Genomic DNA, 25,466 nt, shown 5'->3' with positions numbered 1-25,466 from the left:
TATATATTGTTGGGTGATTTTAACATTCACCCCTGTAAGCTAATGTGTGGTCTAAGTCATAGGGAAGGGGGTGAAGGAGCCGAAGGTCCACATTTTGAACATACTACACGAGGAGAAGAATTGGAAGACTTCTTGGCTAATTTTAATTTATATGAACCGGAGGATAGCCCAAGAACAGCTACCTTTACAGGCACTAACCCCGGAACCATAATTGATTATATTTTTGTTACACCGGGTATTCTAAACAGGGTCATTTCCTATTGTACAGCTTCGTCTCATTATAGCGATCACAACCCTGTTTTACTTGAGGTAGCCTGGGGAGACTTTATGGGGCCAACCCCTGGGCCAGCCAGGTCGGAGTGCACTTTGCGCACCTCTGATCAGGGCAGAAAACTCAAATGGGCCAAGGTGATCCCGGAGAACTTCTATGCGGAAGTTCTTCCAAAAATTGAGGCACAGGTGGCAGTGTGTTTAGATATACATGACCAGGATTGTGAAATCATAGGGGCTTTTGAGTTAATATGCGGGCAGGTGTCACAGGATCTTTTGGTCAAACCTAAGAAGGGAGCACCAATCAAGCATCGTTGGTTCGATGCTGCCTGCTCAAATGCACACAGGTCTCTGATGTCTGCCCTGAAGAAAACACCCAGGATTAGGGATGAAATAGTCAGATTGAGGAAAGATTATAAATTAGCTATAAAAACCAGACAAGAGAAGATTAAACGGGAAGCATGGGAGAGCCTCCTTTCCGTGGCCGTCCTGAAGGATAGCCGGAAATTCTGGGAAATCGTTAAACAACCATTCTTCTCTGACCAAAACAATGAGGCCATGGACTGCGTCATCCCAGACAATATATGGCTGGAACATTTTAAAAATGTGTATGGGGACAACAAAGATGCAGTCCCCCTAGTACCCTTGGTGACCCCGGACGCTACCCCAATCTTTTTTTATAGCTCAGAGGTGGAGAAAGCTATTCGTGCTACAACCAAACACAAGGCCCCGGGCCCTGATGGGGTGCCGGCTGATTTCTTCCTACATTCCCCCAAGCTATGGGCGGGGGTTTTGGCCTATGTATTCTCTGCCGTCAATGGCAACCCCACACCCTCCTCTTGGGCCATCTCTAACATCGTCCTCATTTTTAAGAAGGGCCAGCGGGACGACCCCGGGTGTTATAGGCCCATATCCCTTTTGGACTCCACAGTAAAGATTTTGGGTAGAGTCCTTTTGTCTAAACTAAGGGATAATGTAGAAAGTTGCGGAGGGTTGGCGGAGATTCAGTATGGGTTCAGACAGAAAAAAGGAACGATCGAGCAGTGCTCTAACTTACATCTGTTGATCGCTAAATACACGGTGGCCAAGGAGGGGTCCTTGTTTTTGGCATTTATGGACCTCTCCTCGGCCTTCGATCTGGTCAACAGGTCTAAGTTATGGCTGACCCTGCTAAAGATGGGGATAGATGAAGCATTGGTCAAATTTATGGCGTCCTTGCATCAAGAGCTTTTTGCTGCAGTGCGGGTCACCAATGAAGGAAGGTGCACATCCCTCTTCAAGTCCATGCGGGGGGTTAGGCAGGGCTGTATATTAGCCCCCCTGCTTTTTACCATCTACATTAATGGACTGGGTGCTTACCTGGAGGAGGTTGAGGGAGACGTCCCGCGTGCAGGAGCTGTTAAGATACCTGCGCTCCTGTACGCGGACGACGCCATGCTGATTTTGGGGTTATGTAAATCTGGAGCCAATCCAGAAAGCTGAGAACAGATTCATACGGACACTACTGTCTGTTCCCCAGTCCACACCGACTTACTCCATTCATATGGAGGTGGGTTTAGACTTCCTCACCTATGGGCTGAACATGGCACCCCTGATCTTCTGGTTGAAGATCTGGCTTAACGAAGATCTGACACTCAACCATAAGATCATGGCTGATGTTCTGGCCCTAGATCACTTTAAAAGGATTCCATGGCTGGCCTATCTGATGAAGGCATTCGCAGATATAGGACGACCAGAGCTCTTTACCTCTCCCAAAGACATTAAGATTCAGGATATCGACATTGTTAAAAAGCAATTCATGGGGAGGGCAAGAGCACGTCGTGAGGAAAGGGAACTAGCGAAACCAGCGGTGAGGAGACACTATCTACTTGTTAATTCATTTGCATTAGCACCTTACCTTGGTTTCGTCACTATTCCATTTCACAGGTTCCTTCTAATTAAGTTCAGGTTTAATTTGTTACATTTTTATTTGGGGAATTTTAAAACATGGGAAAAACCTGAGCTAACCCCTCCCTGCAATTGTGATCATTTCTCCACCCAAGATACCATGCACTTTGTTATGTTTTGTGGTTTTTATTTAGAGCCAAGGTAAAAATACCTGGTACCGGTACTGAAGGAGGCTGGTTTCACTCAAGTGAGACCAGCCCTGCTCTACTTACAATTATTGACCAACCCACGTAATACTTTTTGTATGGCCAACTTCTTGGTGGCTGCAACTAGAATTAAGAAACATATTCATTAGATTAACGACTCCTGTAAAAAAGTGTAAATTAAGATGTGAGACCCTATGTTTTACTAAATTAATTACGTTTTATTAATCCCACGTATACTCTGATTTGCTGTTGTAAATGATTTGTAAATAATTGCATTGTATATATTTTAAAATGTACGAAATGTTTTTATCTCTTTTTATGATTTTTAACTACATCGAATAAAGATATCTTGACTGACTGTGTTTATTTATTTTGCATTTGTGGTACGCATCAGTTTAATAGTTACATAACAATACAATTCTTTCCCAGCAGTAATGAAACTGGGCGATCATGCCTTACAGTATACTTCTGTAAAAGCCCCTGTCCACTCATAAGGGAATCCCTGGACTTTTAACACATTATTTTTGATGTCTCACATAAAGAGAGCTTCCTAGTGAGGGAAGTGCTAAGTATTTATTGCACACACAAAGGCAGCAAGTGATGCACACAAAGTCCGACATCGACTTATAATAATATTGACACATCTTTTTATAAATTTACTTTGGATACCATGATCATTGGAATTGGGGTAGTACTTTTCGATATATGAATATATGTTTCAAAAGTTGACAGTGCAATTTATGAGCAGTAATGTTTTACTATGGAGTAAAAACATGTATTGCATTTGGGCTCTTATCAAGGACTTATGGGACCCTTCTCCTGGACTTAAGGTGAGTATGGGGCAAGGCCACCCACAGGTAATCTCGGGCGGTACTGAGACAGCTGGTTGAAGAGGTGCGTTTCGGCTGGAGTCAGAGGCTCTCCATTTGTCTTCGTTCTGCAGAAAATGGGAAAACAGGTCAGTTGGGTCACTCTTGGTATGGGTCTCACTGTCCCCGTAGTCTCTCACGTACAGGTCAGTCTTCCTTGGTGTTGGTGTCCGATCTGGACACAACAAGCCTTGGTTATTGCAAGGGGTCCGGTACAGCAGGTATTTGGTATCCCACACTTTGAAGGAGGATGGATCTGACCTGTGGGAGCATGGCGCCCTCTTCCTGGGCGGCTACAGTATTGGTAGTCCTAGTGAGTGGTAGGACGGTGAACCGGACCTTGCATCTTTGGAAGAACACCTCCTTCTAGACTAAGCATAGTTTCTGACCTCTGAGCGTGGGCTCTCGCCTCAGAGGGTCAGGCTAGACAGGACCAGTCATCCAATACACTAGCAGTCGGTAAGTTTTCAGGGGGTACCTCTTAGGTACCCTCTGGGTGCATGTATTAATAAATCCATCACTGGAATCAGTTTAAGTTTATCCCTATGAGGTGTCTGATACTAAACATCATACGTTTCAGTGAAACCATTATGTAGCTGGGGAAACTCATTTTGACCAATGCCCTGTATATATTTTATTTTATTTCTAAAGCGTAACACTTATCCCTAAAGGGATGACATGGTGCTGAGTCGTTGCCTCACCACTGAGAGATTGCACTGAACAAGATACATCATTTCATCCGTTAGCCTGGAAAAAGCCAGGTTTTCAATTTCTTTCTCTATCTGGTATAATTCTCAATGAGTCTAATCTCCAAAGGAAGAGAATTCCACTGAGCAGCGGCCAAATACTTATTTGCTTGGTTTTAGCTAGGGCCATATTACGAAATTTCAAGTCAGAGGTGGGTTTATGAAATTCCACTCTGGCTTGTAGTATCGCAGGGCCATCAATGTGCAGACCTTTATGTGCATAGCATAATAGTTTAAAGTTTGCCCGCTTTTACATACCTTAAGATGGCTTCCCTGTTTACTTGTACTGTCAGTAAATGAAATAGCCAGGACAGGGGCATATCTGCTCATGCTGATATGCCCTCGCATGTAATATAATTCACCGAACCTTAGGGCTGAAAGGCTTGCTGTAGGGGTGACTTACAAATATTAAATGCAGTGTATGGAGACATGGCACACAGGGTGTGTGCTATGTTGTATTTTCACCTTTTAGAGCACCATGTCACACAGCCTGCAGTGGCAGTCTGCATGAGTATGTTGCTGGCTCCCTCAGAGTGGCACAAGATATGCTGCAGACCCACTTTATGCCCTAGGTACCAGTGGCACCACATACTATGGATTTATAGAGGGGCTAAAGGGACTAAAAATCGATTGACCAGGTACCTTGCTTTTGGAAGAGAACACTGGCACTGGGGATCTTGTTAGCAGGAACCCAATGCACTCCAGTCAAAGTTGCATGAAATACCAGGCAAAAAGTGGAGGAGGGTGCAGGAAGCAGTTTTCACCAATCTCTGATTGTTGATTGTACATGTGTTCTGGTTGAGCTGGACCTTGGTCTGTCGTTTGTTCTTTATTTGTTAAAAAGTGGAGGGTCTACTGCAACAAAAAAACAGTTTACTACACATCGAGATAAAGGAAATTGGTTTGCTGACATTAATATCAGAATTCTAACCCAATGGTGGACTTAAATGAGATAGGACACCGTACAAATCTATTTGGAGTGAAATGCCCTCTTTGCTTTTTTCGCTTTGCCATGGAATGTACTGTTTAATGCTCCTTTACAAATAGCATATGATTCAAAAGAGTGTCTGAAATGGAAGAAGAAAAAATACTTTCTACTAATGCAGGTTCTCCCAAGTAGATGCCTTCTATGAACTTTTGTTCACCCAGTCTAAATATTTCATAGTTGTACATTTATTTCCAGTTAAAAAAAACAAAATTCTAAGATGCGACCAGGGGATGCCGCAAATCATGGAAGCCTCTCAGCATTTCCACACACAACTCAGAGGACTACAGATAAAGCCTTCTCTTGCTCTCCAAAGGGCTACCCTCAAAAACTCACCAAACGAGAAGGACTATGAAACAAACTTAGAGCTCTGAGCATTCCATTTGGATGTTCAGAATAAAAATGTTGGTCTTATGACTACTCATTTAGGGAGGAAAAAAACCAAAAGGTTGTAAATACTGCCCTCATCCACTAGATAGTGGCACGCCTCATCATTGGGCCGCTGACACACCCTGGCACAGACCAACGCTCTCAACGTTATCTGAACCAAATGCTTAAAATCTTTTTTTTTTTTTAGGTTTGCTCCAAATCAGGGTGGAAATATCTTGGCACGTTGCAGAACTGCCACTTTTTTACTGCCCAATCAAAGGTCAGATATGCAGTTCTACAGTTCTTCTAAAGGGTTCAAAATATCACAGTGCTTAATTTTTGACTGTGTTTGCCGATGCTCTGCACCGGCACTTATATATGACAATCCACCACAGGGTGGCGCTGTCTCCGTTTTGAAGCTAAGCACATCAGCAGAGTATTTAACAGTATTTAAAATTACAATAATACCTCATCCAGGACATTTCCACAGCTTTTGGTGACAGGAAATTACCAAATTATCACACTTGCTGGAGTCTGATGGTTTTAACCGTGGCACTGGCATTATGCAGTGCTAGTATGGACATTGGGTCAATCAAGCTGCAGTACCCTCCAGTGAAATGCCCTGGTACTTACACTTTTTTTTGTTTTACAAATTAAGCATTGAAAATATGTATTCAGTTTATGCATTGTACTTATTGGTGGTTTGTAAGTTTTGTTAAGACACGTTTTGTTTCTAATATTTTTGTCTTTACTCACAGGTTAGGAAAACGGCTGGAATTTGGATCATTAGCTTCAAATATTCCCTCACATATGATCCCTTCACCCCAGGGTGTCGTCAAGATGTTGCTTTAAAAACTGCTCCATGATGGATTTCACATTTTATCGTCATTTTCCTATGCGCTCGAAGCAGTTGCCTTCTCCCCAGACATTGGACCTCTAAAAACTAAAGTTACTTTTCGTTGTTTTGTTATTTATTTTTCAAAAGTGCTCGAAGTGGCTATTTAAAATATGAAGCAAATTATAACATAAGTATTTTGTTTTGTCTAATTTCTGATTGACTATAGCACCAAGGGCCCAGAATTCTTTTTCATAAAGAAGTCCGTGGTGGTTCCAACATATCTGTTTTCTCTCCATATTTTGAACTCTTTCACACACAATGCACTCCCGTTTTATGAGAGAGTCTCCATTCATGCAGCACTTTCTGGAGAAATGGTCACTGTTTTACCCTTATATGGGAATGGACTGCCTTATGTTTTTTTCACTCCTAATTCAGTTTGATGACTTGTTTGATATTCTTCATTACGTGGTTTTAAGCTTTGCATTTTTTGCCCAATAGTTTTGTTATGTCTAGTGTTTGGAATGGATTTATTCTTTACTCTGGCTTTGCTCATCAAAATGTCTACAGACGATCATACTTTATTGTTAAGTCACTGATACCAGTTCAAAACAGATTAAAAAAATGATTTAGCAGCCATTGGGATGATGCTGGTATTGAACTAAACCATAGATTTGCTGTCCTTCAACACCAAATAGATCTCTTCCTCCTGCAATTTAGATTTCTTTGGGTGCTGAAGGGGTGGGATTAGATCCATATTGTCCTGTTTGTAGTAAGCTTGGCCCAATTTTGTATAACTTTTGAGAGCAAGATTTGTTAATTTCCAAAATGTCTTTCATTGAATTTCTTCCATCTCAATGGTTCTCCCAGTAGATATTAGAATGGCTAAACAAATGAAGTCTGCATAATCTTAAACCTGATATTTACCTTGTTCCTCCTTCTAATTGCATGACTAAAGTGTCCACAATAGTTTATTACAGAAAAGTGTGCCTCTTTCTGTGGTACGTCCAATGCATTTTACTTTTTATATGCATTTCTGTATTCCTCTTTAATTGCTCTGTTTCAACATACAACCAGATCTGATATACAAAATGTAACCGAATTTTAAGACCAACTCTTACCTTGTGAAAAAAGCACTTTGCACACCCATCAACCATTTACACTGTTCTGGGAACTAGATGAGTGACTGTAATTCATGTAGTCTCAATATCCTAAATTGGATCAAGGCTGTTGTTGGGTTTCTCCAAGGTGCCTAAACATTGTGAAGACACAGGATTTTCTTTGGATAAAAAGATAAATACCCTGAACTTCAATGCAAAAAAGTATGTCCGAAAATAAAAACTAAACAATAGTTATATATACACTATCATTTTTTAGCCCCTCACTAAAACGTTTATGCGATCACCCACTATGAACATCTCGATTTTTACCTGAAGATTCCTACGTTTACAGCAAGTTCTATTTTAGTAACTGTAAGTACGCTATTTGACCAACCAATATGGTTTCCATCCGAATGCTCTTCCTGTTATTATCTTGTATGCTGTTTGACTGATCAATTGAAATTCTGCACTTCTCAGAATAAATTGTCCATCAAAAAGTGTCCTTTCTGCCACATTAGTGGCCTGCCTAGGGCAGGTATCCTGGTTCTGTTTTAAAGGAAGGGAATTGAAGTTCTCATTAGTAGCAGAATTCTACAGTGGTTGACCATGTAATGTAAACATGTTGTAACTTCGATATTTTTTAAAGTTAAGGTCAAGACACTGGAAATGTTTGTAATGTTCATGTAAGCTGCTCATAAACAGAAATACATCTATCCCTTGGTGTAATCCTCAACATTACACTGCATAACAAAATGCATTATAGCAAATCAAAGGGATCTAAAATCATATTTATGCACTTCAACATATCATGCAACTTGTGTGAATAATGCTTTAAAATAGTACATTGCATTGTTAACTGAGATGCATACTGTATCAACATACGTAAGCAATAAATTGTGACAAAAATAGCCATGTTTAAGTCATCCACCATATGGTTCTTTTATGCCTATATACTAGCTTAAACTTTTAGTTTCTGTTTGAATTAGCACAATTGAGCCTTACCATACAATGTACATGCCCTTGTTTTAAATGAAATACATTTTTACTTTAGTTATGACACTGTTTCAACTTTTCTTCGACATGTATCTGATAGCAAACATGTTAACTGTGACTCTCTTTTTCTGGCACCATATGCTTTCAGTTTAGGAAGTAACCACCGTTTGAGTTTACTTTGTATAAACATTTAGTGACTGGTATCTAGTAAACTAAATACATTTATTTAGCAAATTTCTTTGTCTCTTCTTTTACATAATACAAGTTTTATTAATGAAAATTTGTATAGGAGCAGTAAGAACACCTAAAGTGTTCCATCAAAGACAACCAAACAACCATTTAGGCAGAGAAAATGGGAGAAAGATTCAGGAGTTGGCAGTGAAATTCTTCTGGTAACGGAACCATGTGTAACAACTGCACCAAATAAGATTTTTTTTTTAAATAGCCGAGCCAAATCTGTACTTCCAGTTTGAATCTTTTCTGAATTCATATGCTGTACATTATTCCGTCATCTGGTGGTTGGGTCTGTAATTGCATCTGTGAGAGAGAGTCTACCACCGAGACCCCAGAACCCATCTACTTGCCGCGTATAGACCCCTTTTCTGGCGAGGAAGCTCCGAAACCATCGAGGACCTAGAAAGAAAAAGGAATGGTTAAACTATTCCTCCTGGAATCTCTCGTACAGGAAGAAGGAGGATCCCCGCAGGAAGGATAAAAGGACGGCATCACATCCGAAAAGGAGGAGGAAACTGGAATTGAGAGGCAGAGCAAGAGAGAGCCGGAGGATGCCACGAAAGAAAGCCCAAGAGGAACACCGAATGAAGGAGGCGGAGAACCCAAAGAAGGCATTGATGACGGAGAGAAGACTCCCCAAGACTGGAACGAGAACTGGTGGACTCTCCCTGGAGATGCGCAATTGCTGCTGCAACTCAGGAGAGTTACGGCACTGGCAGTGAGTGACCCAAATCAGGGTAAATACGAACGAGAATCCGAAAAAGGGAAGTGACAGAATCCTGCGGGAGACGTTGAAGAGTTGGTATTTTTTGTATTGTACAGCATTGCTCTCCAGAATTGTTGTTTCTTTTCCTCTCCCTCGGTCCGTTGGACCTCATGGAGCAAGTAAATTCAGACAGCTTACACAGGAATTCGGGTAACAGATTCGGTCCGTTGGACCTCATCCTGCCAACCCTCAGACATTGCTCCTCGGCTGGACTGCCTTATCTCGTTCTCCCCCCCCCCCAGGCCCCGTCTCTCCTATCGCCTATCTCATCTCACCCTCCCTCCCTCCCTCCCACTACCCCCTTGAATGTCTTATTTCTCCATTCATGCTGTAGACACCGTCTCTCCTATCACCTATCTTATCTCCCCCTCCCTCCCTCTCTCTACCCCCTTGGATGTCTTGTTTCTCCGTTCACTCTGTAGATAAATATTATATAATTGTTTTTATACTCATCGTTGTGATAATGGAATCCTGAGTGAATGTTCTATCCGCAGAGACACAACTATAACCACCAATATATGTAGTAGTTTGTTGTACTTACTATCACAATTTTGCGATTTTGAGCTTACCCGTTTGTATCTTTCCCCAGAGTTACTCCACAACTTATACATTTCCTTTTCTTCTATCTGTATCTCTTCCTTGTGGGACTCTACAACTCACTGACTCTCTTCGTTTGTCTCCCAGTTCTCCCTGAGCCTTGCCTTTCGAGGACCCTGTCTTTTTCTGTCTTATGTTCCCACTCTGTAGACCTGCCAGTTCCAACCCTCCTCCTAACCCCTTGTCCCCTTAGACTAAGCACTCCTTCTCCCCTTGTTGGGGATAGATCAAATATTCATACCCTGGAGTCTCAGTGACCCCTCTGAGAGAGTCCACAGCGCTAAGGGAGCCACTCACAGTTGAGTTTTGGTATGGCAGCCCTTGCCAAAGCACTCCCTGGAAAGGATCCAGGAGGTAGGCCTTGGAGTCTCAGAGACCCCTCTGAGCGAGTCAACTGTGTAAAGGGTGCCTCCCGTAACAGAGATGTGGGATTGATACAATTTCCCCTGGGATCACAGCTTACCGGACCATGGGCGCGGCTTTTAGTCGTCTACCGGTTTGTGCCCCCTCTAGCCTCCCCCTCCTCTTTCATGCTTTGTCGCTCATCCTCACCTACCTCTTTCCCTCTTTAATTCTTTGTCCACTTCCACTGCTCCTAGCCCCTCTCCGCTGAATCTCTCCCCTCGCCTGCTTTTTTCCTTACGTATATGTCTTTATTTTTTTCTCCACATAACATGTATCTACGCAGCCTGGCCCCCTCTCCCTTGTGCCCCTTGTCTAAGCACTCCTTCTCCCCTCGTTGGAGAAAGATCCAATATTCATACTCTGGAGTCTCAGTTACCACTCTGAGAGAGTTCACAGCGTCAAGGGAGCCACTCACAGTTGAGGTTATGGTACCCCCTTGCCAAAGCACTCCCTCTCCCCTTGTTGGGGAAGGATCCAGTAGTTAGGCCTTGGAGTCTCAGAGACCCCTCTGAGAGAGTCCACAGCGTCAAGGGAACCTCATGCAACCAAGATGTGGGAATGATTCCACTTCCCCTGGGATCACAGCTTACCAGACTTAGGACGCAGCTTTTACTCGTCCTCCGGTTTGTGCCCACATCACCCTCCCTCCTCTTTTAAAATCTGTCTCTCTCCCTCACCCTCCTCTTTCCCTCCTTCATTCTTTGTCTACTTCCCCTGCTCCTACCCCTTCTCCCCTGAATCCCCCCATGCCTGCTCTTTCCCTTATGTATATGTCCTTATTGTTTTTCTTGACCTAACATGTAACTATGTAACTATGCTCTGAAACTGTGTAATCTTGTAATGATGTAACCTGCAACTATGGTCTGGTACTCATGTAAAGCGCTCTGATACCTTCAGGTCTAGCCAGCGCTATATAAAACCTTTCACATAAATAAATAAATAATAAAGAAGTGCTGGTGTTTGTGTTTCCTTTCTCCCTTGCGCTTTATGTGGACACTGATACATGAACACAGAGAAAGGAGTCTAGAAAACGGGCTAAAAGTTAAGAAGAAGCATATAGAAAAGCCTTGTACACAAAGCCGACCTGGGCTGATTATTGGAATATTTTAAACCCTGATATATATGGAAAGCTCTTCCCTGATGTCTATTTTCTTGTTAGTCTGGCGCTGGCTTCAAAGTGGGCTCATTTCTTTTGAGGAGATTTCTGCCATTATTTGACTCAATTGAAAGAGTGTGAAAGAATGAAAGCGAAGGGGAAAGGATAGATTTACCCCTCCTTTGATGTTCTCACCTGTCCCTGAAACCAAAGAGTGTGTGAATTTTTATTTTCTTTATATTCACTTTGAGTGTGGTGAAGGATACTGTACCAGCAGTGGCAGCTCACATAGGGCTTGCTGCGGGGCGGCGGAAGGGCAGGGTGGGGGGTAGTAAACTCGGACATACGACGGAACAGAGGAAAGTAATAATTACTTTCCTCCGTTCCATTGTATGTCTGAGTTTACTACTGCCCACCCTGCCCCTCCCCCGCCCTGCCCCAATGCCCCTGCAGCAAGTCCTATGCAAGCCGCCACTGTATACCAGATCCAACCCATCAGAAGTGAAAAACCAAAAGATACTTACAGTGCATTTCCCCTCTTTTTGAGCCTACTGGGGACCACCGTCTGGAGAAGATTGACCTGAAAGAAAGAAGAAAAATGAAGGGGGTTATCAAACATAGAAAGCCAGAAGTCCAGAATATGAAGCTGATTATTTCCACCCTGCGAGATTTGGGCCTGTCCAGCGACAAGGAGGAGAACGTCACTGAAGGGCCAGAAAGGGATTTCAAGGCAAGGTCTAAATCGTAGGAGAGCCGAAGAAGACGTTGAAAACTGAGGAAAGGGACACACAGTAGCCGAAACCCAAAAAAAATGGAGACTAAGACCTCGAAGACTGCGTCAGTGTTGTTGACAGCAAGCAAGTCCGAAGAAAGAGACACCCTCGGATCCTTCGAAAAGGACATCGCAGCGGTACAGACAAAGGATGGTCGAGGACAGGATGCTTCTGCAGTGGCGGCTGGTGACATTTGAAAGTGGTGAGGCGTAACATTGTCGTACTGCACTGCGGCGAGCGAGCAAGCTCATACAACCTACGAGGGGCTTGGGGGGTTCTCACCCCAAGAAAATTTTGAAAAAAGAGTGGACAAACTGTGCATTTTCAAGCAAATTTGAGGAAGATGGAAGGTTAATAAAGCAATTAGTGCTGGGCCTAAACTACCCTCACAGGCTTGGCTACAAGTTCCTCATCTGAGCACATCTTAGACACTGATAGGCTGGCCACCCAACCTTACTTGTAGATCTCATCTTGTTTGATGGTAAACCAAAGAGTAGATCTCTTATTTCATCAATTGATCTTTCTTGGCCTTCTGCTGCTCCTCCACTTGATACCGGCTGCCCTCCTACCGGTTAGTGAGCCCCATGGTTCTGACCTGGACCTGTTGTTTTTTTACCCTTTACATGATGGTGATCCCAATTATGTTCTTCTTTCTTTCTCCTCTGCCTGGAACGTAAGGACCCTATTTAATCCTAGTTTGTGACCACAGTTCTTCAGAGCATTCTCAGCTACCATGAGTTGAATACAGCTACTTAACAGAAGGAATAACCCCAAGAGCATTACCCGTCCACACTGCTAATGTTCTGATTAACACACTGCTTGTAAACTAGATTACTGCAACAATCTAATACTGCAACCCAATATACTGTTTCTCAGCACAAGAACATTTTGAATGTTGCTACATATACACTGTTCAAATTGCACCGCTAATCACCAAGCACTGCACAATAAAACGAGGGAGGCTGACTCTAATACACAAAGTGCACAGGACATACCCTTATGTCCTCACAATATTAAATGGTGTGAGTTTCTTCGCCTAAATCGGATGTGCTTCCATCCTACCTGTGCGCCTCGAGGCGCTGAACGAGCTGCCAGTAAGACAGACCACCCACACCTCAAGGACAACCCTCCCAGGCCCCTTGTGCAGCGCGTTCCTTTTGTAATGTGTGTCCCGGCTGGGTTCAGAAGTGACATAGTGAAGCTGAAGTCAGTAAAGAAACACGTTAAAGACAACCTGCGTCCAGCAAAAATCAGTTTAAACCAAAATGCACTATTCCACGAAGTGTAACAGCGATATCCATGCAGACTAACACGCCGTCTACATGCCATGTTGCTTTTAGAAAGAAGCAACATTTTTGGGAGATTTGAAAATGAAAAAATAGTTAGACAATTCCGCCATTGTTAGGCATGGAAATAAAACACATACCCTATAACACTGAAACAATGAATGTAAAATGCATTGGAATTTTTCTAGCCAAGTTTGCTCCGGTTTCTGAATCTGCGCATTTGTCTATGTGAAGTGACACAATTAATATAGCCATACATAAGAGGACATCAATGTGACACGTCAGAATGCATACATTATAGCTGATCTTATAGCGCAACGAAGCACATCATGAATGATTTCTCACCACGTTTTTAAAATCTGCAATATAAGTTATAATGCCAACTATAAACTACACAGCTCGATTGAGCATGGATATTACTGTCGGCTATTGTACAGTTTATGTTCAATTATTATCTCTCATGTCAGCAGCTCTTTGCATTTATACCTTCTACTGACAATCACATGTTATTGCAGGTAAAATAGAAGAAACACAGAGATGGCGAATATAATCAGAGTCTGAACAGACAATGTAGCCGCAAAATCTCTGAGAAGGTTATGGGTTAATTCAGATAATACATCTGTCTCAGCCAACTCAGACACCAGTCATAATGGCTTCAATCTGATGTGAAAAAGCGGCGTTACTTCTCCTGGCACGATTTAATGAGCAAAACAAGCTAAACTTTTGCATAATCGATCATTATACCAACCACTCTGAGGACGTAAAAAGTAGGAGCAAGTACAAAATTTTTAAGGCAACGAACGGGTTGAAAGCAGGGGGGGGGTGGATAGGGGAGGCGATTCATTTAATGATTACATAAAAACAAATAAATAAACGTACCAGGCATCTCCCGCTCCGGTCCCGCGTATCATCACCCACAAGACGTCAGTGAAATTACCTTCTCCCCGCTTTTTTGTTTGAAGTGGACTGGCAAATCAGAAGACTAGGGGCGGCTACTCGGCTGTATCCTGGCATGGGACAGGGCATAGGGCGACTCTACGTCACCGCCCGAGCAGGATCCTATCCTCAGACTCCTCCACTACACTAGGCATGCGCAGCATACCTAATGTAATGTCAATGGAGTGGGGAGCTGAAAAACAAAAGCGCCCTTCTCGCAGATGCGCAGTCGGAGTCCAGTTCTGGACTCCTGCTGCTCTCACCTGCGTGCGCTGTGCGTCTGTTGACTCAGGCGCACTTTCACTTGTGAAGCTGCTGCCATAACATGTCGGAAATGTAAACAGACGATAGTCTGCTTGCATTCTTGCTTTGCTGCCCGATTCAGTGAGCAGTTTCTCTTTGTGATTGCTTAGTGGGGCGCTGACCAGCTGCCCCTATGGACCAGCCGCCGCTGTAAAGCTTCTGCCTCAAAACAGGAAAGGTCGAAATCAGAATGACACATCTTGACGAGCGCGATGTCGGTTAAGAAGTAAGTGTGACACGACTACACAAAGAGCTTAACGGCCAAAGCCAAGAGGCGGAGATCATGAGGAAGAGGATGTGTGGGCAGCTTTTATAGATCATTCTGGCCTTTGCTCCACTGCTTGCTTCCAGGCCATACTGTTGCTTTTCCCAGAATCGAATGGCCTGTTCTTATGTCAACAGGAAATGTGGCACAAGGCATTCCTTCACATTTACAGCGTGTTCAATTTTGCATTTGCCTTTTAATGAACATATACTTTAGAACAGTAGTTCTTAACCTTTAGACTTATGTGGACCCCCACCCACTGAATCATTGGTGGAGTTTAGGGGTCTCGGTCTAACCATTTTCGATCATTGGAACCGCAAAACAATACACAAATAGGCCTTCACCAAACAAATATACAAATGCAGAAATATTTCATTCAAGTATCAAACAAATATTGAGAAAGAAGAAAATAGTATGAATGTGAAGGTTGGGGCTTTTCTAACTGTATTTGAGGTCACCCTCTGTCCACACTATAAATATTCTGTTTGATGCACTTGCACTGCTCCCACAAATCAATCTGAATTACATTTCTAGCCTCCAATTTCAATACCTTCACATTTACAGAATGTTTTAAAACTTTCAAGTTTACATGTTGCCCTTTTATAAACAAGTTATTAATCTGTTCTTTTATTTTTTAAGCAATCTAGGTCCCCCTGGGTAGGCATTGCGGATCTCCAGAAAACCCAAGACCACAGGTTAAGAACCACTAGTTTAGAAAATTAAATAACAATAAGATTAATACACGGTTGTGGACTCAACGTTACGAAACGTTGACCTATACTGTTTGGAAATGGTTGGGCGTGTTTAGATGACAGTGCAGAACCTGTAACAGTGTTCAACTCCTTTGCCCCACTGTGCAAATCCTTATTTAATGTTTGATGACTTTTCCTAGGGCAGAGTCGAAATTAGGACACATAAGTGGTTTGATCGTACTTTTTTAGTGGCTCTTATTTTTTTTGGATATGGATGTTACTTCAAGGGTACACTATAGTCGAACTAGTAAATGTACAGATTCAAATTAATTCTACAAGAGCAGTTTGTCGAGTATGTGCCCAGGCACAGTTTCCTTTTAACCTTCTATATCAACAGACTTGAAAACTGCTTAGTTAGCACTGGGAAGCAGAAGCTGCCAATTGATCAAACTCCCTATCCCCATTCTGCTGCAGGTGGATGGTGCAGTCCCGCTGGCCAGGACTGGCAATGGCCCTCAGGGCCTTCTGGGCACTTTTACAGGGGACTTGATTTGACCACTATTTGAACAAAACCATCAACAGTGATAAGTGGGCACAAAAACACGAGCCCATCACATTGACAGCAGGCGGGTGAATACTTCACTTATTTGGGCATCCCTTCCCATTTCTCACTGGGCCAGGGTAACTTACTAACGGAATCAGCAGTTCTCAAGTTCTATTGAGGCCCAATACTGGTTTGCCTCCAAATTAGGCCATTAACCCTTAAACGATTTGATGACTATCTATAAGAACAAATGCATGCCTGTGGTCTCATATGGAGCAATACTTTGGGGGCACTCAAAAGAGGAACTCTTGCAGAAGGTAGAGAATAACTTTCTACCAAGACTGTTGTCAGTTACCCGTGGGTGTTCTACTTTCGCTTGCCATAGTAGTTTTGAGCTGCCCTATTTTGGGAATCAAATTAAAACGTTTCCACTATTATTGTGACTCTCCATATGGGTCAAACAGGAGACAAATGTCTTGCTGGCTGTAGTAAGGGAGCAAATATCGATGGATAAAGCACTATGCATCCCTTAGCTCGCTTATGTAAAGGAAACTTAACATATTGGGTGACCAGAGTTGTCTCAATCAGGTATCTTTTAAAGCACAACTACTCATCCGTTAGTGTCTCAAGGCGCTGGGGGGGTCTACAGTTCAGTCAAAGAGCAAGGCCTTGAGATCTTTCCTGAATTGAGGCAGTAACTGTGATTGCCTGAGATGTAAAGGCAGGGAGTTCCTGGTCTTCGAAGAGAGGTAGGAAAAGGTTCTTCCTCCAGCTGAAATCTTGCAGATCTGTGGGATGGTGGCCAGGGCCACTTGGGCAAAGCGGAGATGTTTGGTTGGTGTGTAGAAGGAGAAGCGGTGGTTGAGGTATGCAGGTCTGGTGTTGGAGGGCTTTGTAGGTGTGTGTGAGGAGCTTGAAGGTGGTTCTTTTGTTGATCGGGTACCAGTGGAGGTCTCTCAGGTGCCCTGTAATGTGGCTGCAGTAGGGAATGTTCAGGATAAGTGTGGCAGAGATGTTCTGGATGTTCTGCAGTTTCTTTAGGAGTTTTTTGGTGTTGCCGGAGTAGAGTGTGATGCCGTACTCGAGTCTGCTGCAGATGAACGCATGGGTAACCGTTTTACTGGAGTAGGTGGAGATCCACTTAAAAATCTTCTGGAACTGGTGGAGCATGTGGAAGCAGGACGGGATGGCATTGATTTGGCCATTCACTGAGAGCAAAGAGTCCAGGCTGATGTGGAGGTTTTGTGCGTGGTCCTTGGGTGTGGTCCGAGGGCTGTGGGCTACCAGGAGTCATCCCACACGGAGGGGGTGGAGCTCCAGGTGAGGACTTTGGTCTTGTCTTAGCTGAACTTGAGACAGCTGTCCTTCATCCAGGTGGCAAATGACTTCACCCCATGTGGAAGTTGCTCTTGATGGCTGTAGGTTCATTAGTGAGGGAGAGAATCAGCTGGGTGTCATCAGCGTAGGAGACAACGTTGAGTCTGTGGTTTCTGACGATGATTGCAAGCAGGGCCATGTAGATGTTGAAGAGGGTGGGGCTCAGGGAGGAGGCCTGGGGTACCTTGCAGCTGATCTCTGTGGGTTCTGTTTGTACATCCTGAACTCATAGGGTTTACTGCAAAGGAAAAAGTAAAACGTTTTTTTTAATTGCTTGTAAAAGTTTAGACTGATGACTGAATCTTGTACGGCCTCCCTGATCTCTCATGTCGATTTATCTGCTCACTGTACAGTACCCAGAGCCTTCTCTTTTTTTTATAAAGAATCCCCAACACAGGTTTCACCCAACAAGATTCAGACTGAACATTCTACGTGTTCTTGCCCAGATTCCCGATTTGGCTTTTGATCTACGATTATGTCACATCCAAGCGATAAGCACTCAGAACAAAGCACACTGCTCTTTGTCACACTTTGAGAAAAACACCACGCTGCTAGGAAACTATATCTAGTGTCTGTATTTTGGTATTTGAGTATTAAGCAGTGCACACCCGCACTGTCAGAATTTGCAGTATAACAACAGTTAATTTTATTCAAAGCACATTGAAAAACAAGTTATATTGCTCAACGTGTGAATGAGACGTTTAGGTTTCACCTAGGCAGCGCTTGCGCTATCTCTTCGAGACATTCTGTATTCAGGTATAGACTTGAAGTTACACCCACTCTCCACCCATCTTTTATGTTGAGCCTGGGCAGGGCATGCGCTGCTCAGCGAGGCTTGCTGTATTGAGGTATGGCATAGAAGCTCTGCCCATTTCCAGCCCATCTTTTCAATTGGCTCCTGTTACTGTCCTTGGGAAATCATTGCTTTTCATTTGTGAATAGGCTTAGTAGTCCCTCCTTGGTACCACCTTGTCTGCATTTGTAACTCCCATACGACTGGACTTTTCACTTGTCTTGTTACGTGGTCTTCTTTTTAAGTCGGTGAGCACTATTTTCTTTAATGATCTTCCCCTATTCCACCCACATGATCATAGCATGGCGGCTGCTTTTATATAATTTTATTTAAATTATAGCACGTCCACTTTAACTATAGCAGCCCTGCTTATTTAATTATTTCATTTACAGCACGGTCTGCTTTCACTTTGGAGGGAGCGAAGGGAGGGGAAGCTTCAGTATAACGGGCCAGTCTTTAGTAGCACACGTGTGACTCACTGGTGACGGTTAAGGGTGATAGCTCCCCACACTTCCCTCGTCCCGTTTCAAACCCCATGCTCTCCGAACAATCCCCTTACAGGTTTCTTTTGTGTTTTCTTCCCTTTTTGGTATCGGTGTCTGACGGCCATCCACCCTGACACAAGATGCCAGCAGTAAAGAGGAGGTCGAAACCGACTATAAGTCCCAGAAGGCTTTGCACCGGAAAATGCTATATCTTGTTTGAAAAAGACTGTAAAGACTTTATACTTGTCCTGTTTCTCCTAGAAAACCTGATTTATAATAAATCCACTAAACTCGATACCTTGACTCCTAGTCTGCTTCTCCACCACCCCACACGTGGTGTCAGAAGTGGGATTTTTAGGCCGCCTCCACAATGGAAAACCTCATTCAACAATTAATTCGGGGACAGGAAAAACTAGAATGGGTGGTGGAAAAACAGATGTCTTCTGCCAATGCAGACCGGGAACTTATCAAAGATGGCTTAGCAAACCATGCCGACCAGATGTTGAAGGTGGCTGATGTCCGTAGAGATCTAACCACCCAGCTACAAATTCGAGCGGGTACTGGTCCTAATGTTTCCCTTCAAAAATATGCCACTGGGGAAGATCCTGATGCCTTTCAACTCAATTTTGAAAAGGCCGCACGAGCCTCCGGTTGGCCCGAAGCTAAGTGGCCTTTCTTCCTTGCTCCTCTGTTGACCGGAGAAGCCCAAGCCACATACCAAGTGGCTAACCCCAATGGAAATGCCTCCTATAAGGAAATTAAAAAACTTATCCTAGACCATATGGGTATGGACGCTGAGGCCTACAGGGTAAAGTTCAGAAAAGAAAGAGGTACGCCATCTGACAACACAAAGACATTGTACTTTAAGTTAAAGGGAGCCGCCGACAAGTGGCTGCAGCCCCATAACCATTTCAAAGACGAAATCATGGCAATGATATACTTGGAAGAATATCTCAAAGCTCTCCCATATCCTATTCAGAGGTGGCTTAAACAACACCATCACCTTAGCCTAGAACAAGCAGTAGAGATGGCCACAACGTTCTATAGAGCGCAGCCCAGAGCGTTGCCTTGGGACACAGAAAAGACCCCAAAACCAACAAGTAATGTAGGTAAACCCGAAAGAAAACCTGTGAAACCAGTTCCAGAACCTCTGAAACCTAGACCTTTCAAGTTGGACCCTCCCCCACTACGGAACCCACAATGCTTTGAATGTGGAGAGTGGGGTCATATCGCTAGGAACTGTCCCAGGAAAAGGCAGCAGGAAGAACCCATGGACAGTGGATGTATACCTCGTTCCACTTTATATTCAGCGGAACTGGGTCCTAGTTTTCACGTAAGTGTGCAAGTCGAAGGGACAACAATAAAAGCGCTCCTTGATTCCGGGTGTAAACAGTCCGTCATTCTGAAATCCTTAGTTCCTCCCTCCCAGGCAGTAATGAAGGGAACAGTACCTATCAGGTGTGTTCAGGGGGGTGTAAATATCAAAAAACAACAAGGGCACTCAAACGAGTCAGCATAGGACCTCGGGGAACGTATTTTTTCTAGCAACAGTGGTCCCATGCATAGATAGATACAAGAAAAATAATAAATATAGACACAATGGAGCTATATTGAGTAACGTGATTTGTCCAGCTGGACAGGGATCACAAATTTTTACTATAAAATAAATTCAACAAGGAAATACCTTACATCCAAAAGAGTGAGACACAAGCCTGTGCCCTCACGCTTACAAATTGGCAAAGTAAGAGGATAGAAAAGGCAGAAGAGAGAGATTTGTAGGCAAAGAGTGAGCGATTTCTGAAGAATGAAAAGTGACAGAAATTCAAATTCAAATTCAAATTATCTTTATTCGGTACTTAAAAAGATATTATTAAAGAACATGAAAGTGCATACATACAATGTTTGAAAAGCATTTTTAAATGACTTATTAAAAACAATAAAAATAGGACTAAAAAAAAAGGGGACGAAAGAGCAATAGTTCATTGGGAATCTTAATCGAAGATTGATTCAGTCTATGTAGTAATGATGTGGGCAGATATTTCCCTGGAGTTCCTTAGTCTCATGGCAGCCTTAATAAAACTTATTACACATAACAAAGTATATGGGTCTGAGGCTTTTGCAGAAAAAGGAGGGCTGCTTTAGCATGTCTCAGTCTTTTATCTTTCAAAATCTTTACTAAAAACTTCCTTCTAGGCTCTAGGTAAAAAGGACATAATAAAACAAAGTGAAGGGTATCCTGCGGAGACCTAGTGTCGCAGCTGCAGGTACCCTTCAACTCTACCGAGTGTGTGAATCCTGCGGGAACGGCCAATAAATGGTGAAGGAGATTCAGTCGGAACCTAGTCATGTAAAATCTTTCCTGCGCATTGTACATTACCGCTAGGTATGGTTCCATTCCAGATATTGTTGTTTTTAGTAAACCGTGGGCCACAACGGATATTTTCCTGTTTTCGGCGTGGGCCCTTCTGGCTGTTACCCAAACACTAAAAAGTTTTTTGGCCAGGGTTTTGTTCTGGGTGGTCATCGACTCCGGCTCAGAGAACAGATTCAAGCAGCCAATTCCTTCCATGGTGTCCTTTACATATTTGAGCCAAGGAATCTGACCCCCTCTGTCCCGGCTCAGGCAGTCCTTGATGATCTGTCTACTGAGGCCAGCCTCTGAGTTAGTCCAAATCTTAAACCAGGCCAGAATGGGTCGAACCATAATTCTGTCCTCAATATATGGCTCGCCCAATTCCAAGTGTGTTATGTGTGAAGGGGTGCTCTGAGGAACCTTTAATAGTTTTTTAAAAAATTTATTTTCCTCGGCTTGTATCTGGTGTACATGATTAGTTTTACAGCCCCAGACTTCTGCCCCGTATAACACCTTGGCGCAGGAAACCTCTCTGTAAAGATTCAGTATCTGTTCCGGCGGCCATCTGCCTAACCTCCTCCCATATGCCATTAGAGCGCCCGTTGAAGCCACCAGTTTAGATGCATGTTTTTCAGCCAGGTTTCTGAATTCCAGTTTCTCATCAAAAAGTAAGCCTAGATAAGAGAAGGACTTAACTCTTCCTAGTTTGTGTGAACCTATGCTGTGTGAAAAGGCCTTTTTTGCGTTTATACCTGTGGACATAACGAAGGACTTGTCCAGGTTTGCAGAGAGATCCAATGAATTCATAAAATTGACGAAACTGTCAATTAGCTTTTGTAAACCCAGTGGGGTGCGGGCTAGCAACACTGCGTCGTCCGCATACAAGAGGACGGGTACCGGACGCTGGCCAATTTTGGGGGAGTCCACTCCCAGCTTGATAAGTTCTCGGTCCAAATTGTTAATATACAGTGAAAATAAAAAAGGAGCTAAAATGCAGCCCTGCCGCACACCGCTTGTACAAGAAAATGGCTCTGTCTTCAATCCTTCTTTGTTATAGCAAACTGAAGCTGTGGTCTCCCAGTGTAATGCCTTCAAGGTGTCCACTAGCCCTTGATCCACCCCCAAGGAGGTCATCAGGGCCCATAGTTTCTGTCTGTTGACACGATCAAAGGCCGCTGAGAGATCCATAAACCCCATATGGATAGTCCCCTTCGCGGCAATAGTATATTTAGCAGTGAGGAGATACAAATTTAAACATTGGTCTGTTGTAGATCTCCCTTCTCTAAACCCATATTGTACGTCTGTTAAAATATGATTGTCCTCTGCCCAAATTTGTAGACGATTTAAAATCACTCGTCCCAAAACTTTAGCCGTTACGTCTATTAATGAAATATGACGATAGCATTGGGGATCATCCCGGCTGCCCTTTTTATAGATTGGGACGATGATGGCCGAGGACCAAAAACGAGGCAGTCCTGCCACTACTGCCTCGTTCAAGAACCTAGTAAGAATAGGTGCCCATAAGTCAATGTTGCTCAAATAAAGGTCAGGGGGGATGCCGTCAGGGCCTGGCGCTTTATTTTTTGAGAGCCCTTGGATTGCTGATTTTACTTCTCCACTTCTGCACTAAAGCAGTTGGTCATTAATCCAGATCTAACCCAAGAACAGGAAAACACGCTTCAGAACAGCCTAGCCCCTTTTGCACACATCTTCTCTGATTTACCGGGGAGAACCTCACTAGCAGAGCATACCATCTCCACTCAGCCAGGAAAAATAGTGAAACAAAAGCCATACAGAATTCCAGCTGCTAGAAGGATGGCTATAGAGAAAGAGGTAGAAAACATGCTAGACCTAGGTGTTATCAAACCCTCAACCAGCAATTGGTCTTCCCCTTTAGTATTAGTGCCAAAACCGGACCGATCTGTCTGCTTTTGCATTGATTTTCGTGCTGTGAATTCCATATCAAAGTGTGACTCTTATCCCATCCCTAGGGTGGATGAGCTAATAGAGAAGTTAGGGGGAGCCCAGTTCATTACTACACTTGACCTTACTAAGGGTTATTGGCAGGTGACACTTAAACAGGAGGACCAAGAAAAGACCGCTTTCGCCACCCCTAGCGGCCTTTACGAGTTTACAGACCTACACTTTGGGTTGCATGGGGCCTCTGCCACTTTCCAACGGTTAATGAACCAAGTATTGCAAAACCACCAGCAATATTACTCAGCTTACCTAGATGACATAGTCATCTTCAGTCCTGATTGGGACACTCATCTCCAACACTGTACCCAAGTGTTCACCGCCCTTCAGGCCGCCGGGCCTACATGTAAATGCAAAAAAATCAAAAGCAGGATTTAGGAAGGTGAAATATTTGGGCTATCTTTTGGGTAATGGAGACATAGAGCCATAGTCAGAAAAAGTAAAAGCTATAGTGGAGGCCCCTTTTCCATCTACAAAAAACGAAGTTAGGGCCTTCCTAGGTCTACTTGGATATTACAGGCGCTTCATTCCCCAGTATTCTGGCGCCGAGACGCCTGCGGGCATTTGTTCGCGCTCAATAAATGCCAAAATAAATATTCTGAACTGGCGACACCCTTAACGGATTTACTCCAAAAGAATGTCAAAAACAAGGACCTTCACCAACCCACGGCTGCTGCTAGGAAAACCTTTCAGGAATTAAAAACAGCCATAACTTCTGCTCCTGTTCTCCGCTCTCCTGATTTCTCAAAACCCTTTCTACTACATACAGATGCCTCCGAACATGGTCTGGGTGCCGTGTTGTCACAAGCTGCACCTGATGGCACCGAACATCCTGTCCTTTTCATCAGTCGGAAACGATTTCCTAGGGAGCAGAAGTATCCTATAATCGAAAAAGAATGCCTGGCTATTAAGTGGGCTGTTGAGAAACTCCGCTATTATTTGGAGGGGACCCATTTCCTGCTCTTCACGGATCATGCCCCTTTGCAATGGGTGAGTCGCAATAAGGGGAACAATCCACGCATCCTCAGGTGGTTCCTCTCCTTGCAGCCCTTCTCTTTTGAGGTTATCCACAGAAAGGGTACTGAGAATGCAAATGCAGACTTCCTTTCCCGGTTCCCATTGTTCCCCGATCGTGAACAATCTGGGGTAGGGGTGTGTGAGGAGGAGGAGCTGGAGGAGTTGGATGTACAGTCAGGTACACCTACATTGGACACGTTGGAACATTTTCCCCATTACCTTTCCCCGTCTTCTCTCATGGTCTTTCAGAGCTGGACCGGGGACCACTGGCCCTTTAAGGAGTCCGGCTTCCCGGAGGAGGCATACAGGTCACGTGAGGCAGAGTTCTTCAAATGGGGTGCCGTTGAAAGAGGAAGTTATTCGGCAGGACCAACGGTCGAAGAACGCCAGGAAAGAACGCTTGCCAGAACCTACTCGGTGTTGCCTCAGGACAGCGTGGGAAGCTTACAGTCGGAAGAAGCAAACGCGGAAGAAGACGACAGCCGGAGCGGTGAAAGACCTGAGGACGGAACAGACGGGCAGCCAGACCCTAACTGGCAACGCGACAACTCGAGCCACAGCCCTGGAGGGACGTGGCTCCACAAGGTACGAGGGCGCATTTCCTCTATTTGGGGTCGAGCATTGGAGGGAGCGAAGGGAGGGGACGCTTCAGTATAACGGGCCAGTCTTTAGTAGCACACGTGTGACTCACTGGTGACGGTTAAGGGTGATAGCTCCCCACACTTCCCTCGTCCCGTATCAAACCATATGCTCTCCGATCAATCCACTTGCAGGTTTCTTTTGTGTTTCTTCCCTTTTTGGTATCGGTGTCTGACGGCCATCCACCCTTACACAAGATGCCAGCAGTAAAGAGGAGGGCGAAACCGACTTCAATTCCCAGAAGGCTTTGCACCGGAAAGTGCTATATCTTGGTTGAAAAAGACTGTAAAGACTTTATACTCGTCCTGGACAAAGGAGAGATTTGTGTGTCACCAACGGTAGAATTAGAACTGAGGAGGACTGGGGATGGAGCACAAAGTATGTAAAATATATTTTTGTTTTGAATCGACTTTCTATGTGGCAATAACTATATGTAATGTAAGGGGATATCAGCACACAAGTGAAATGTTTGTCATTTTTGTTAAATAAAAATATTATAGTTAAATAGCCGTCAGGCACAAAAAGTGAAATTAAGGGCACAGAGAGGACAAACAAGTATGGACAGCAGTCAGGCACAAGAAGTAAGATTAAGGGCACGGAGCGGAAAAACAATATTTAACAATAGTCAGGCAAAGGAAGTACAATCAGGAGGAACAGAGTGGCGAAAA

General features: G+C 43.8%; 1 protein-coding gene and 1 long non-coding RNA gene across 3 annotated transcripts in view; one reads left to right on the top strand and one right to left on the bottom strand.

The window, feature by feature from the left end:
* The window catches only part of LOC147688575 (nuclear distribution protein nudE homolog 1-like), an 87,197-nt gene extending 81,013 nt beyond the window's left edge, over nucleotides 1–6,184 (top strand). For both annotated transcript variants that reach the window (XM_086939939.1, XM_086939940.1), the window contains exon 8: nucleotides 6,091–6,184. In XM_086939939.1, coding sequence (XP_086796065.1) covers nucleotides 6,091–6,184 — 94 coding nt within the window. The remainder of the gene's footprint in view (nucleotides 1–6,090) is intronic.
* A 2,625-nt stretch (nucleotides 6,185–8,809) lies between these two features.
* On the bottom strand, nucleotides 8,810–14,481 carry LOC147688574 (uncharacterized). Its single transcript, XR_015300524.1, has 3 exons — nucleotides 14,297–14,481; nucleotides 11,883–11,938; nucleotides 8,810–8,893 (listed from the first exon to the last, which is right to left on the bottom strand). It is a non-coding gene; the product is annotated as an uncharacterized LOC147688574 (long non-coding RNA).
* Nucleotides 14,482–25,466: the final 10,985 nt, after the last annotated feature.

This window comes from Lissotriton vulgaris, chromosome 10 (genome assembly GCF_964263255.1).
Source record: "Lissotriton vulgaris chromosome 10, aLisVul1.2, whole genome shotgun sequence".
NCBI classification, from domain to species: Eukaryota; Metazoa; Chordata; class Amphibia; order Caudata; family Salamandridae; genus Lissotriton; species Lissotriton vulgaris.
Note: the sequence above shows the minus strand (reverse complement) of the source record. Positions and strands in the feature narration are given on the sequence as shown.